The 15,726-nt window shown below is 45.5% G+C and overlaps 1 protein-coding gene across 1 annotated transcript in view; it reads left to right on the forward strand.

Annotated features, from left to right (window-relative positions):
* Positions 1-15,726, forward strand: part of CCDC162P (uncharacterized) — a 64,947-nt gene that overhangs the window by 3,848 nt on the left and 45,373 nt on the right. Inside the window, exon 3 of the mRNA XM_055137083.1 lies at positions 2,580-2,741. Within this exon, the coding sequence (XP_054993058.1) occupies positions 2,580-2,741 (162 nt within the window). The remainder of the gene's footprint in view (positions 1-2,579; positions 2,742-15,726) is intronic.

A 15,726-nucleotide genomic window follows, 5' to 3' on the forward strand; every position in this document is an offset into this window, starting at 1 on the left:
CCCATGTAAGGCACGCAAACACTCTACCCAATATACTATCTCTCTGTCCCCTACTTTTTATATATACCTAGGTGTAGATTTGTTGGATCTACAGATAATAATAAGGTAATTCTATTATCTTCTGAAGGAATTTCTATATAACAGGTACTTCATTTTTTAAAATTTATTTATTAGTGAGTCACAGTGAGGGTACAGGTACAGATTTATACATTTTCGTGCTCATGTTTCCCTCATACAAAGTTCGAGAACCCATCCCTTCACCAGTGCCCATTCTCCACCACAAATAAACCCAGCATCCCTCCCACCCACCCAATCCCATCTCCCCCCACCCTCCCCTGCCACTGTGGCAGGGTATTCCCTTTTGTTCTCTCTCTCTAATTAGGTGTTGTGGTTTGCAATAAAGGTGTTCAGTGGCCATTGTGTTCAGTCTCTAGTCTACATTCAGCATGTTTCACCCTTCCCCCGAGTGGCCTCCAACCACATTTTGATTGGTGTTCCCTTCTCTATCTGAGCTGCCTTTTTCCCAGAATGTGAGGCCAGCTTCCAAGCCATGGAGTCAACCTCCTGATACTTATTTCTACTATTCTTGGGTGTTAGTCTCCTACAATAACAGGTACTTCATTTTACAATTCCACTAACAGAGTACAAAGGCACCCATTTCTCTACATCTTCAAAAAAAACCCCTACCATTTCCTTTTCTTTTTTCTACATTAGCAATCCTAAGTGGGGATGAGGTGATATCTCACTGGACATTTGCATATCATATTTGAAGAATGCCTAGTAAATTTCTTTGGCCATTTTCAAATTGGGTTATTTGATTTTTTTAAAGTTGTAGAAGATCTTTCTATATCTTAGATATTAAAACCATATCAGGGGCTGGAGCGATAACACAGCAGGCAAGGCATTTGCCTTGCATGCATCCAACCTGGGTTCAATTCCCAGCATCCTCTATATATGGTTCAGCCGATCACCGCCAGAAGTAATTCCTTAGTGCAGAGCCAGGAGTAACTCCTGAGCATCGCCGGGTGTGACCCAAAAAGCAAAAAATATATATATATCAGAATATGATTTTGAAATGCTTTCTCATTCTGTAGGTTGCCTTTTTAATCTTTGAGTTCTGCCCTTTGAGGCACAGGAGCTTTTAAGTATAAAGTAGTCACATTAGTTTATTTTTGCCCATTCTTCCTTTTTGTCTGTGTCCTTTTGGGGGGGTCACACCCAGCAATGCACAGGGGTCACTCTGGCTCTACACTCAGGAATTACCCCTGGCGGTGCTTATGGGACCATATGGAATGCTGGGAATCGAACCCGGGTCAGCCGCGTGCAAGGCAAACACCCTACCCACTGTGCTATCACACCAGCCCCTTGTCTGTGTTTTTGATATGACATCCAAGAAATTTAATGAAGAAATTTATAATAATTTTATGTCCTATTTTAAACCTTCAGCTCATTTTAAGTTAAGTATTGCATATGGTTTAGGATTTGGCTCAAATATATTATATTGCGTGTGTATATCTAATTTTCCTGGCATCTTTTGTTGAAGGACTGTCCGTTCTCCACTGAGGGATTGTGATTTGACTATGTACTCAAAGGTATATTTCTAGATTTTCTATCCTATTCCATCAGTCTACATGACTGAAATATCACTGCCTCATTTTGAAGTGTGAGTTCCTTAATACTATTCTCTGCTTTCAGAAGACTTGGGGGGAGTCCCCTGAAGCTCAATAGGAATTTTAGAATTCATTTTTCTATTTCTGCAGAAATTACCATTGAGACTTTTGATAGGAATTTGTATGAATGGTCTTTGATGCTTCTTATCATATTACAGGGATTAAAATACAGTAATATGTGTATCACTGAAATGAAAGATTTTCAGCTCTGGGACTATAATTCCATTCTTAATTTTTAGATGTAGAGAATGAAGAGTTATTCACCACCCATTCCAGGCCAGTTTTCTTGAAGCAATACTGGGATAGACTCTATGAAGTGCTCCTGGGAGCAAGACTTGTCTGCCCAGTGGGAAAACTCAGTATTCAAATATTGCCTACCTAACACGACACGACAGTTTCCTCTTCCATCTCCCAAAGCCCCTAATAGCAGACTGTACAAAACTAAGCAAACATTGTTTCACTGGTGGCACCCTTTGTAGGCGTACTACCAGCTATTATGTCTCGGGACTTATCTCAGAATTTTATTTTATTTTAGTTTTGCTTTTTGGGCCTCACCTGGCAATGCACTGGGGTTTCTCCTGTGTCTGCACTCAGGAATTAGTCCTGGTGGTGCTCAGAGGATCATATGGGATTCTGGGGATCTAACCCGGGTCAGCTGCATGAAAGGCAAATGCCCTACCCACTGTACTATAGCTCCAGTCCCTTACCTCAGAATTTTAAATGAATTGCAAAGAATATTTGGATACTTACTGCATTGGATGTACATCCCTACAGGAAAGTAAAATATGTTTCAATGCATAATGTCCTGCCTGGGGCTTCTTTCTGGTTCTTGCCCTAATGACCTAATTTTTCTGAGAGAGGGGAATAACTCTTTTCCTACCATTTCTTCTTTCTGTTCCTCTACTTGAGATTTCCCAGCCTGAGCGAGTAATGCAAGTACTCCAAGCTCATGCTGCAAAGACACTCTTGCTGGCCCCCTCCCACTCAACTTCTGCGGCTTCCCAAGGTCTGTACCAGGACAATTATGACCAAATATGGGAGAATATTTACAGCAACATCAACCTGTACAAGGTAAAAAAGAAGAAATAATTAATATGCTTCTCTGCTCTACACATTACCTATGCTTAGCCCTTAGAAATTTACTTTGATGGTTTTTCAGTGATCCTTTCCCCTCCCTTCAGAAAGCTATTACCTAGCTAGATTTATTTCCCTTATGCAGAAAATTTTTACATAAAGAGGCTGAAGAGATAGCACAGCTGGGAGGGTGCTTGCTTTGCACTCGGCTGATCGGGTTTGATCCCTGGCAACCCATATAGTTCCCCGAGCCCTTCCAGTAGCAATTAAAGAGTGCACAGTAAGAAGTAACCCTTGAACATTGCTAAGTATGGCCCCCAAACAAACAGGAATGTGTTTAAAAATTAAATGATAATTAAGAAGAGGAAAATTGAGCTGGAGAGACATTCAGCAGGTAGGCACTTGAGGCCAACCCCAGTTCGATTCTCAGTACCACATATGGTCTAATTGATGTCGGTGGGCCCCACGGGTGACTTTCGTGAAGCGGGGAGGAGAAAGACGGTCACTTTCTCTCCAACCACCTCAAACACCCGGGACCCAGGGTTACTGGGTTCTTGTCTCGCTCTCGGAAAAGAATTTCAGGAGTAGACAAGCAGTGAAGTAACAGACTTTATTTAGAAGGTCTTAGGGAAGGAGGAAGGGATAAGTGGAAAAGGAAAACCAGTAGGAGTAACGCGCTCAACAAAGAACACGGGCTCCTCCAAAGATGGAGAGAGCTCTACACACATCCTAGCACTGGACACGAAAGCATAAAAGTACACATCTCAAGGGGGGAGATGCGGGCGACACATGTGCTCGGCCACATGGCACAAGCAGCACATGGGCTCAGGCAGCATATGCGCGCACTTCCTTTGTTCAAGGTGGCCTTTATAGGGTTTCTCCAACCTGCCCCCACGTGGGGGCTTCTTCCCAGGTAAAAGTCCGTTGCTAAGGAGGTTACCAGGGAGGTTGGGAGTGGTGATGGCCTTCTTTGGGGAACCCCCTGGGGAGGGGTCCATTATCCTCAGGGTCTGCTGATGGTTTCTTCCGGGTCTTTTGTTTTCTTGAATCTGCACATCTTAAGAGTCCCCTTCCCAGAGACTCTGTTAAATCTCAATTTTCATTGCCAAGGGCCTTTCCCTATCTACCTGCCTACATCATAATGAGCACCTGCAGGAGTGATTCCTGAGCAGAGAGCCAGGATTAAGTCCTGAGCACTGCCTGCTGTGGCCCCAAAGCTAATAATAACAATCATTATCATCATCATCATCATCATCATCATCATCATCATCATCATCTTCATCATCATCCCGTTGATTGTCAATTTTCTCGAGCAGTCTCAGTACCATCTCCATTCATCCTAAGCCCTGAGATTTTAGCAGCTTCTCTTTACTTGTCCTTCCCAACAGTGCCACATTGGAGGCTCTTTCAGGGTCAGGGAATGAGACCCATCATTGTTACTGGTTTTGGCATATGAATACGCCAAGAGGAGCTTGCCAGGCTCTCCCATTCAGGCAGGAAACTCTCGGTAGTTTGCCAGGTTCTCGTATTGGCTGTGAGCTTCCAGGAGCTTGGTTTTATAGTCTCTGGATGTTGGCCGCTGATTACACGGCACCAGGGGCAGTTTCTGGGTGTGACCACCTAGCTACTGGAAAATGAAAGATCTGGGCGGAAGAGGCTCAGTTCCCATCTGAGCAGGCTTGGAGATCTCAGCCCGAGTCCCTCACACCTGGGTTCCTCTGCCAGTTCCCTCATGCGTGAGGCTCGTCGGAACATGTGGAGAGGGACCTCGAGCATGGCTGTGGCTGGGTTCCAGAGGTCTTCGACTGCCAGCTCTCTGCTCAGGGCGGGGAAGGAAACTCAACCCACCCCCTCCGAGGGGCCCCAGTGAAGAGAGTCAGGCACGGGGGCAAGAGACTGCCAACAATAATAATAATTATGCAAAATAAAATTAAAATGTTTCTGTCGTGACATGAACACGTGAATATCAGTGTTGAGTTGTACAACCTAGCTTCACATCAATGAGCCTGACAGTTGTTCTGAGTGTTCAGAGCAGGGTTGAGCAACATCTAGTCTGGGGTCCGTGAACTCCTGTGGTCTGATCCTGGCACATATCAGAATAAATACAACTGCTGCTCATCAGCTGCCTGTGGCCCTGATTCCTGTATTGTGTGACCCACAAATGATGTTATAAATATCCAAATGACCTTAGGCAGAAAAAAAATGGTTCCCATCCCTGGTTTAGTGAAAATGGTTCCCGTCCCTAGTTCCCTCCAGTGGGGAGAGTTCTATTGAGGAAACGTCTTGAGAAGGAGGAAATTGATCTTAATGTAGAGGAAGCAAAGGCATAGGGAAGTGGCCGTGGAGGTGGTAGAAAGTAAATTCAGGAAGAGAAGCATGAACTGTGGTTCAGGGGAGACAGAGTGTTGACGTCTGCTTTGATTTTGTAGAGATTCGTGTGGAAATACAGTGAAGAAAGTTCTCTTTGAAAAAACAATTTGAGGTGAGAGATCACCGAGCTGTGCTGAGGGCTAGCGCTGACTCAGTGCTTGCTGGCTGCTCCCCACACTGCCTGGGGTAATCATGTGTACCCGGAGTCAACCTGGGGTTCCAGCATGCAAAGCTACTCTTTGGGCTCTGAGCCATCATCCCACTTGTTTTAGTGGAAGAAGCATAACTGTGATTGCCTATAAACTCTTTGTTAAGGAATTTGTACTTTGTGTGTACGGGAAGTAATATGTGCAAAGCTGTTATTTTATCCTGCCTGATTATAAAAGCTGGAGTTTAAAGGCAGATAAGTGTAGTAACTGGGTGTTTATTGTATTAAAAGAAGGAGATTGTGGTGGTAGGAGAGGCATGAAGTTTGGCATTGAATGGACATTCTTTCTACACAAAGCCAACAGGTCATTGTCTTTACAGTGGTACCCTAACTTTGAAAGAGGGAGGGTGGGGGTGTTTGAGCCACAGCCGGTTGTGCTCAGGTCTTACTCCTGACTCTGTCCTCAGGGATCACTCTGGGTGATACTGGGGGTGCTTGAGATTGAACTGGAGTCTACCACATGCAAGACAAGTGCCTTAACCTCTGTGCTATCTCTTCATCCCTTACGTTTTGAAGTTATAAAGTATTGTTTATTCTTGAAGAGAAATGTTTGTTTCACTGGATTGTTTAAGATGGGAAGATCCAAATGTGTTTATAGTCTGAGAGAAAGGAGGGTGGAAAAAAAAGAGATAGAGATACGAAAGAACCATTTTGTAACAGCAGATTCTGATGAGGGAGAGCAGGATTCAGGGTCGTGGGGTGAAGAGATCATGGAAAGAAGGGAGAACCGAAGAATGGAGAACGACATTTGTTCCTTGCAAAGGTGACAGAGAGCTACGAAATTTTTAGGTGTAAAAAGCAGTAAGATACAGGAAGGACTTGAGAATTGTCCCGGAAAGAGTGGGGGGTGGGAATGGGAGTGGGAGGAAGTGTGAGGGTAGTTGGGGGGAGAGAGAGGGAGAGAGAAGGTGTGGGGAGGAAGTCAAGGAAGAGGAGGAAGGAAAGATTGGAGGAGGTTGTTGTCTGTGCTGGTGACGTGGAAGGCAAAAGTGCCATGTGAGTTTTGTTGCTATGGGAAAGGTCACAAGTTCCTCAATAAGGAAAGAAGGACCGTCTAGTCCAGAGCAGCACACTTCAACATTTTCACACCTGTGGATAGCAACTGTCCTGTGCCCTGGTCCAGACAAATTAGGTAGAACAAGATGGATAGAGAAAGGTGATATAGAACAGTGGTTTTCAACCTTTCTATACCAGTGCCTGGTCCAGCGGACGCAGGTTAAGTTCAGAGGGCATGAATTTGCAGCCAGCCCATTCTGCATGAAAATGTATTACTCCCGTTCTGAAAGATATTTTTCAAGTAACTAAAATTCCCTGAAAGTTTGGAGAAGTTCATCTGTGTGCAAGAGAGAGGAACATTGTCCTGTTTCACCTGCCCAGGCTGGCCACGGGGGAAGTGAAACTTGAAATTGGGTCTAAGGAGTCAGCATAGCTGAACACAAATGCACGTGCACAGAAATGCACATACACGCACAACATGCATGTGCATGCATGCGCGTACACAGACACACAGACACACAGACACACACAGACACACACACACACACACACACACACACACACACACACACACACACCACCACCAGTAAATTTCCAGTCTCTTTAGACCAGAATCTAGACCAGAGTTTCTCAGCCTTTTTGGACCCTATCTCCTTCCAATCCTGTATTCTTCCTGTTCCCTTGCTGCTTACCACACTTTGATCCCACACTGATCAATTTTCACTTTGGGCTAGTCTGGGGGCCCCAAGGGGGCCCTGTGGTCTCTGGTTAAGAAAAGTGGCTCTAGAACGATGAGATGGCCACACAGGAGCAGATGCAGCCAGTCCGAGCAAGGAGTTCCTGGGTCTTGAATTCCTGCAATCAGCAACCTGCACCTCAGCAAGCATCCTGCAAACTCGAGCAAAAGATCCATGCTTCCCCAATCCCATTGCCACTTCTCGCTGAAGGATTCATAATCATTGCAGAAGTCCTCAAATAACTTGTGGATGATAAAAAACATTGGACCAGTTCAGGGTGCTGATTCAGTGGGCTGTAGTGCAGGTTTTGTCTCTGGGAACCCCAGGATCCATCTCCAGTACCACATGGTGCCCTGAGCACTGTCATGTGGATGAGAACTGCTTTCTCTCAGTATTTACTGATGTGTAGATGCCATTCTTGGAACTGGCCAAAGTCACACAAATGTGAGTTGTATTTTCAAGCTGATTTATGACAGACAGACCTTAAAGACACCTCCTGGATTTCAAAGGTGGAACAGGAGGGGAAATAATGTGTAACTCATACACTGTGAAGTGTTGGTTCTCTGTAATTTTTTATTTCCCATTCATTCACTCACTGGATGTTGAATGGATGCTGCCTTTGTACCAGGATTGTACTGGGCTCTGGATGTGACTGAGTAAAGATGAAAGAAGCAGTCATGAGTATAACCTCAGGAGGAGAGAGCAATGTAACAGAGATAATTGCCTGTTGGCCAGAGGAGAGGCTGACCAAGACCTGTCAGAACGGAGGGCTCTGAAGCCGAAACTGGATGAGTGGGAAGAAGCCATCCCTGATAATGGGATGGATAACAACTCCTTCAAGACGGAGCCTAAGACCATTAGATCTCAGAAAGGCACTATAAGGCAACAACCAAGTTTGCAGATTCTCACCATAGTTTCCTACAGATGCTACTTTGTGACCTCCCCAAATATTTCTGCTTTGGCTAAGAGTCCCTTTATGCAGTTTCAAGGCACAGAGGAAGCCTACTTCTGTCTAGAACACAGTGAGATGATGAGGGAGTGAAAAAGCAGCAACTGGCAGAGGTGGCAGGAATGTGGGAGGAATGCTAGTACTGTCACGAACTTGTAAGCATGTAACAGTCCAGTCTGAATTTTTGCATCTTTGTGCTGATCAGCCTAAAGGTAGCAAGGGATAAACAATATCCCATGGAACATAGTCTTCAGGGCTTTCTGTATGAAGGCAAGTGGCCCCATCCATTTGACAGCTCCAAGGAAACGAGGCAAGCCCAGCGATGGCAACAGCTGCAGAATCGTTTCTCAATGCTAGTGGAGTCTGTCCATCAGTAACCTTCCTTTAGACTGCTGCCATCTTACTTTTGTTTTGTTTGGTTGGTTGGCTTTTGTTTTTGCTAAGCAAGATCGTTTTTACTCAAGCTTATTTAGGAAGGTATGAGGAGAGAGAAAGAGAGAAGTAGGAGCTCAGGGGAGAACACGGGCTACTTCAGAGTGGAAATAAGCAAGCAAAGATATCTAGAGCCAAGCAAGTGAGATACATGAAAGAGATAGCCTGGACAGCTCTGTTTTATTTGCTTAGTTAATCAATTAATTGAAATTTATTAATTTTAATTTTTAATATTTATTTTATTTGGATCTTGGCTATTTTTGGGATTATATGGCACTGGGAATAGTTTGTGGGTGTCACTGCCAAACTACTGGAAAATGGGGGGATCTGGGTGGAGGAGGCCCAGTCCCAATCCGAGCAGGCTTAAAGATCTCAGCCCTGGGTCCCGCATGCCTGGATTCCTCTGCTGGTTCCTTCATGTGTGAGATTCATCTGAGTGCGTGGAGAGTGGTCTTAAGCATGGCTGTGACTGGGATCCAGGGCTCTGCTTGGGACGGGGCGGGGGGGAACTCAACCCACCCCCCTCCGAGGGGACCCAGTGAAGAAAGCCTGGTGCAGCCACACAACCTCTTATAGTCTAGCCCACTGATGTGCCTAAAGCAGCACACATGTGTTTGGTTTTAACATACTTGCTTGTATTCTCTGATTTATCACTGTATTCTCGATTTATCACTGAGGCATATTACACATTTTTTTGTCCCTCTCGGAGAGCCTGGCAAGCTACCAAGAGTATCCCACCCACACGGCAGAGCCTGGCAAGCTCCCCGTGGCGTATTCGATATACCAAATACAGTAACAATAACAGGTCTCATTCCCCTGACCCTGAAAGAGCCCCCAATCATTGGGAAAGATGAGTAAGGAGAGACTGCTAAAATCTCAGGGCTGGGACAAATGAAGATGTTACTGGTGCCCACTCGAGCAAATAGATGAACATGAGATGGCAGTGACACAGTGATTTATTTTATTTATTTAGTTTGTTTTGTTTTATTGGGCTGCATATCTGACAGTGCTCAGGAGCACCCCTGGCTCTATGATTGCGGGTTCCTTCTGGTGGTGTTTGGGGGCCCATATGCAGTACGAGGGTCAGCTGCTGGCAAGGCAAGTGGCTTAACCTGTAACATCTCTCCAGCTCTCATTTTTTGGTTTGTTTTTGGTTCCACCGAAAGTAACAAAAAACGACCTTCACAGGGTGTGACACATCACTAACAGAATTCCACTGTTGATGCTATGGCAGGGCCGCACATGCATGGAAACACATGGAACATGCTAGAGCCTTCTCAGAGCTCACCTCTGAGGAGGCAGAATGGAGGTCAGCAGGACCCAGGTGAAAGGCCTACTTACAAGCGTGTAGCAGTCCAGTCTGAATTTTATCAAACTCTTTATGCTAATCAGCCCAAAGATGGCAAGGGACAAAAAATACCCCTTGCATTGGAATTTTTTTTTGAAATAGTTTTCTATTTACTGAAAAGTTGTAAAAAGAGTACAAGAGATTCCCAAGTGTTCTTAGACAGACTCTTCTATTTTAACATATTCCGTTCCTGAGAACATTTGTCACAAGCAAGGAACTGACTTTGGTATGTTCCTGTTAACTGTACTTTGTTTGGAATTAGCCAGTTTTCCCAGAATGCCCTCTTCACACTGCAGGCTGCCTCCACAATCTGCCACCTCTGTCCGGCCTGTCTCCCATCTCTGAGGATCTGTGACTTGTTTCACTAACTTCCTTTCTTTAATATGCCCCTGACCATCTCTAGCTGGTCTCTCGGCTTGACTTATCACTGAGGTACCACGAGATACCAGGGTTGAGCTGGTGGTGTTTGATGGCGCATGACCAGACTATTATATTTAGTAATCAACAGCATCGGTTCCAAAAATATGCATTAAAACCCTTTGTTGGAATTCTTCACAATTTCCACAGAATAGAAACAAAAATGACCCACTAGTCAATGAGTCACAAATACAGTCGTTGAGGTTTTTACTCTGCATCTGCCTATTGTCTCAAATGTCTTTTTTTTTATTTTTGAGGTTTTGCCACCACTGAGCTTGGCGGTGTTCACAGATTTGTGTGACCTGTAGCTTCCCTGTCACTTCTCAAGCTCTCCTCTCCTGCTTTGTTTCCTGACAATTAAAACCTACAGTTACTGCAGAGCTACTGTTAGTGCTAGACTCACAGCAGCCACCTTGCTTCTGAGGGTTGGCAAAGTATCCATCACCACAGAGGCATACACATTGGCCTCCAAAATTTCCACCCTTCACTGGGCTCAAAATAGAAAGACTGGTTGCTGAGACTTTAAAAAAATAATAATTTTAAGGGACCAGTGAGATAGTACAGTGAGCAAAGCATTTGCTTTGCATGCAGTTAACTGTCATTACATCCCCAGCACTCTAGGCGATGCCTCGAACCCAGCCAGGAGTGATCCCTGAGCACAGATCCAGGACTGAGTCCTGGGAACGGCCCCCAAACACAGAACTTAAAAAAAAAAAAATACCTGCTCCTGGAAAAAAAACACTTCAAATATTACCAAATTTTTCATGCCCACCACCGTCACCCCTTTCACCCAGGTTCTGCTGGCCTCCATTCTGCCTGCTCAGAGGTGAGCTCCAAAACTTCTCTGACTCATTCCATGTGTTTCACTGCATGTGTGGCACTGCGGAAGTGCCAACAGTGGAATTCTGTGAGTGATGTATTTCTTCGAAGGTCTTTCTGCCACTTGTGGCTGGCCACCCAGCAGTATGTCTCAGAGTTTTGTCAGCTGTTCCTTTGAAGGCTGTGTTCCAGCTCCCTGTGTCCTGTAGCTACACCTGGGGGCACCGTGACCACCTCTCTGCCCCCTCCTCCAGCCCCTGAGAAATCAGGACTTACTGAACTTTCTTATACGTGCCTCTTTGTGCCCTTGTGTGATTCTTTTGTTTCTGTTTTGTTTGGGGGCCATACCAGAAGTTTTACAAGGCTTACTCCTGGCTCTGTGCTCAGGGATCACTCCTGGTGAGTTAGGGAGCAATATAGGATGCAGGGATCAAACCTTGGTTCAGCTGTGTGCAAGGCAAGTGCCCGACCTGCTGTACTACCTTTCCAGCTACCCACGTGTTAGTTTTTGGATGATATACTTAACAGTGAATTGGGGTGGGCACAGAACACACAAAATTCTACTTTTTCATAGATTCTGCCCAACAATTTTCCCCTGCAACTTGCAATTTATGAGATCACCTGCTTTCCCAAATCCACCTTAACATGAATCCTGCTGTATTGTAGGTTGATGGACATGTCTGACTAGAAGGAGATAACTCAGGTCCAAATGGACTGCACGTGGGGAGTGTTCTCTTGCAAAAACCCACTGTCATTAGAAGGAATGGGCCAGCCAGCCCTGAGTGGATCCCACTATACCAGCAACTATTAAGTTATCTGGGTCGAGTGCGATTTCCCAAGAGAAAATTGGTGTATTGACATGTCAGGTGCAAAAATACATCAATAATTAGATAAAATGGTTTTGTGTGACACGAAGTCCTATTATTATTGGCCATCATACTTCTAAAGCAGTGGTTTGAGTTGCCCATTCTTCTTGACTATGTAAAGGGGTCACGTGGCAGGAAACACAGCTCTCTGCCTGCTCCTTTGCTTCTTCTCATTGGCCACACATAGGAGAATCTGGACTAGTCAGCCTTGCTCCCATCAACTGCTTCCCTCCTGTTCCAGAGGTCAGATGTCAGGATGAGTATGAGTCAAGAGCACTGATGGGCTGAGCACAGGCTCTGTTCACTGGAGGTTGGGGCTTGGTCTTGACACCACAGTGTCCCCAGGCACCGCCGGGAGCAACCATTGAGCCCCCAGCCAGGAGCAGTCCCCGAGAAGCATCAAGTGTTGTCCATGCTTCAGTGTGCAAAGGCTAGGGAAACAGAGGACCCTTTCCTTGGTTTCCTTCATTCCATTCAATCATGATCACAATCACAAAATCCCATTAATCATCGATTTCTTGAGCGGGCTCAGTAACCTCTCCATTCGTCCTTCCCCTGAGATCTTAGAAGTCTCTCCCGACTCGGCCCTCCCAATGATGTCACACTGGAGGCTCTTTCAAGGTGAGGGGAATGGGATCCAGCTTATTACTGGATTTAGCATATGAATACTCTATGGGAAGCTTGCAAGGCTGTCCCATGTGGGCAGGAAACTCTCAGAAGCTTGCCAGTTTCTCCCAGAGGGAGAAGTAAGTAGGCTACCAGGTATCACATGGCCGCAAAGCAGCCGTTCGCCTCTGGTTGCTCACTTTTAAGTCTCTGGATGTTGGCCGTTGATGGGATTACACACACCTGGGTTCCTCTGCCAGTACCTTCATGTGTGAGGTCCGTCCAAACGCGTGGAGAGGGGCCTCGAGCATGGCCGCAACTAGGTTCCGGTGGTCTTCGGCCACCGGGAGCTCTGCTCGGAGTGGAGAGGGAGGCTGGAGCCCATCCCCTCCAAGGGGTCCCAGGGAAGACAGCCAGGCATGCGGAAAAGAGACTCTATTCCATTTAATAGGGCATTTAAAAATGATCATGTCCTGGAGCCAGCAAGATAGTACAGCAGATTGGGTGTTTGCCTTGCATGCCACCAGCCCAGGCTTGATCCCTGACACCCCATATGGTCCCCCAAACCTGCCAGGAGTGATCCCTGGTGGCAGAGCCAAGAGAAAGCCCTGAGCATCTGCAGGTATGGTCCAAAAACAAACAGACAATTTTTTAAAAAACCACATGTTTTTGGGAATCCAACTTAGGGACACCCCTCCTATAATCTATGCCCTTTCCTGCCTTCTCCCTTTTCCTTTTAGTCTGTTAAAACCTTTATTGAATTCCAAAACCATAAAATAAAGTCAATTAAAAAGCAGATCATTTTTGTTTTTATTTTATTTATTTTTATTAAAGAGCCATTCTTTACAAAGTTACCTTAGCTGTGTTTTAGGCATACAGTAATTCAACACAATTCCTCCACCAGTATAAATGTCCCTCCACCAGTGTTGACAGATTCTCTTGATGTCCCTGAGATGGAAGGGACATTTCATTCATTCAAGAATGAAAATATTGAATAATAAAGATGCTCAGACTCAGAGTTGGAAAATGGAAAAGTTTATTGGAAAGTAGAAGAGGAAAGAAAAGAAGCTCCCCGAGTGGGAAGAAACTTAGTATAAGACTAAGTTAAGGTAAGGGAGTTTGGTAAAGGCCTTTTTAAGGGCTTCTGGCATCCCTTATCAATTAGCAAGTGTTTACAAAAGGGCCAGAAAATTGCAATGATGTCTAAATGGTCTAAATAGTTCTGGGCTTTTGGGCCCCTTATCTTAGTCTCCCTGTTGGCCTAGGCTCTAGGACAGATTCTTATAGTCCTGAAAAGCTCTATGATGGCGGGATCAAGTCTTTGGGAGTGAAATGGGAAGGAAACATGTCAGGTCCCTGCCCGCCTAACACATTGGCTGTCATGCCAACAATTTGCCTCCAGGTACCATCTTAGCGCACCAACAGCCCTGGCCCAGAGACTCCCAATTGAATCCCAAAACAGATTAGTGCCATACAGAGATGTCTCTGGAACCCAATCATTTACAATCTAGAAATTTACATTTACAATTGCTGCTGTGTGAGCTCTCATGATATTCAAAATGAGCAATGAAAAATAAATTATCTAGTGTCTGCTCCTGGCAGATAGGCTTAAAAGGTGGTGGGAAATTTCGAGCAAAACATAATGCCCCAAATTAGAGAGAGAGTATTGGGGAAATTGTCTGCCATAGAGGCAGGGTGAGGACTGGGATGTGGGTGGTGGAAATGTGCACTGATGGAGATGGGTGTTCCATTATTGTATGGCTGAACCTTGAACATGAAAGCTTTGTAACTCTCACAGTGATATAATTAAAAATAAAAAGGTAATGTGGAGTTCATGCCCAATTCAATCAGCTTAATCAATGGCTGAACAAATAGTAGTACTCCTACATTATTTTTTAAAAAGAGAGAAATGTACATTGCCTCAACTTACCCCCCAAATTTCCCACTCCATACTTCCCCTGCCAGTTTCCCAAGACAAAATATGATTTGCAATCAGTGTGAGTTCAGTGCTGATAAAATAGAGGACCACCTCTGTGCTGGTTAAGCCCCTGTCCCCAGGGAAAGGCAGCATCAGGGGGCTTTACCTCCCAGAGATAGGAAGAAGAATCCTCAGAAGGCCTGAGGGTTTTGAAGCATCCCTTTCTCTCAGAACCACACTCCCAGGGCCTTTTGGTCTGAGCAGCCCCTTTCTGGGACACTGTGGTGGAGTCCCTTGCCAGGCTCCTCCCTTGCTCCCTGGCAGATGGACTTTTAGCAGCACTTGATGGTTTTTACGTCATATTTTTCAAAGCATCTCTCACAGATGTCTTGTTGTCTGTGACGCTGGGTCATTGAGAAGCAATTGGAGAAAGTCACAGGCCAGTCTCAGGAGGGCACAGCTCTAGCCTGGTGCCCACAGCCTCCAGTGGCAGCACTGACCTCTACATGAGAGCACAGAGAGGCGAAGCTTGGCAACCCCATTCTGGATAAAATAGAAACCATCTTAATTCCTCTCTCCCTTGTGGTATATGCATTTCTACTGATTTGGGGTGTGGGGGGCGCTGGGGGAGGCTTCCAGGAGGAGCTCAGGTTACCCAGGGCTCTGGCCAATAAAGTCAGGGGTTCAATGCATGAGCCTGAAGATGCTGCTGTGGAGCTCCGGCTCCCCCAGCAGTTCTGGGGGCCTCCAGAGTCACACCTAGCAGTGTTCAGGAGCCTCCTAGGCTGCATCTGTGATGCTCCTAGGACCACATGGTGCTGGAGACAAAACTGGGATCAAATACATGCAAGACATAAGCTTTAACCCCTGAACTATCTGTCTGGCCCTGCTAACACTTTTCTAAAATAACTTGTTCCTTTTATTTTGTCTTTTTGAAAAACAATTTTGTGTTTGAGTTCATACACACCAGTACTCCGGGACTTACTTCTGCCTCAGGGATCACTTCTAGTGGAGCTCAAGGGACCATAAGGGTGCTGGGCACTGAATCAGGATCAGTTGTGTGCAAGTCAGGCATCTTGCCTGCTGTACTAGCTCTCTGGTTCTCTGTTTGAGGAGGATGAACTTGTGTTTCTGTGCAGCAAAGAGGATGCATAGGGCAATGTACAGGCACTGCTCCCATCCTGGTGTTGTGGACGGTTTACAGGGAAACCCATTGATGTGCAAACATACGCAGAACAAAGTCCAATAATTACCTTGGGCAGGAGGGGCTGCCACTACATGATCTCTGGTTAGGTAAATTTCTTTCATCTATTCTC

This window comes from Sorex araneus, chromosome 4 (assembly GCF_027595985.1).
Source record: "Sorex araneus isolate mSorAra2 chromosome 4, mSorAra2.pri, whole genome shotgun sequence".
NCBI classification, from domain to species: Eukaryota; Metazoa; Chordata; class Mammalia; order Eulipotyphla; family Soricidae; genus Sorex; species Sorex araneus.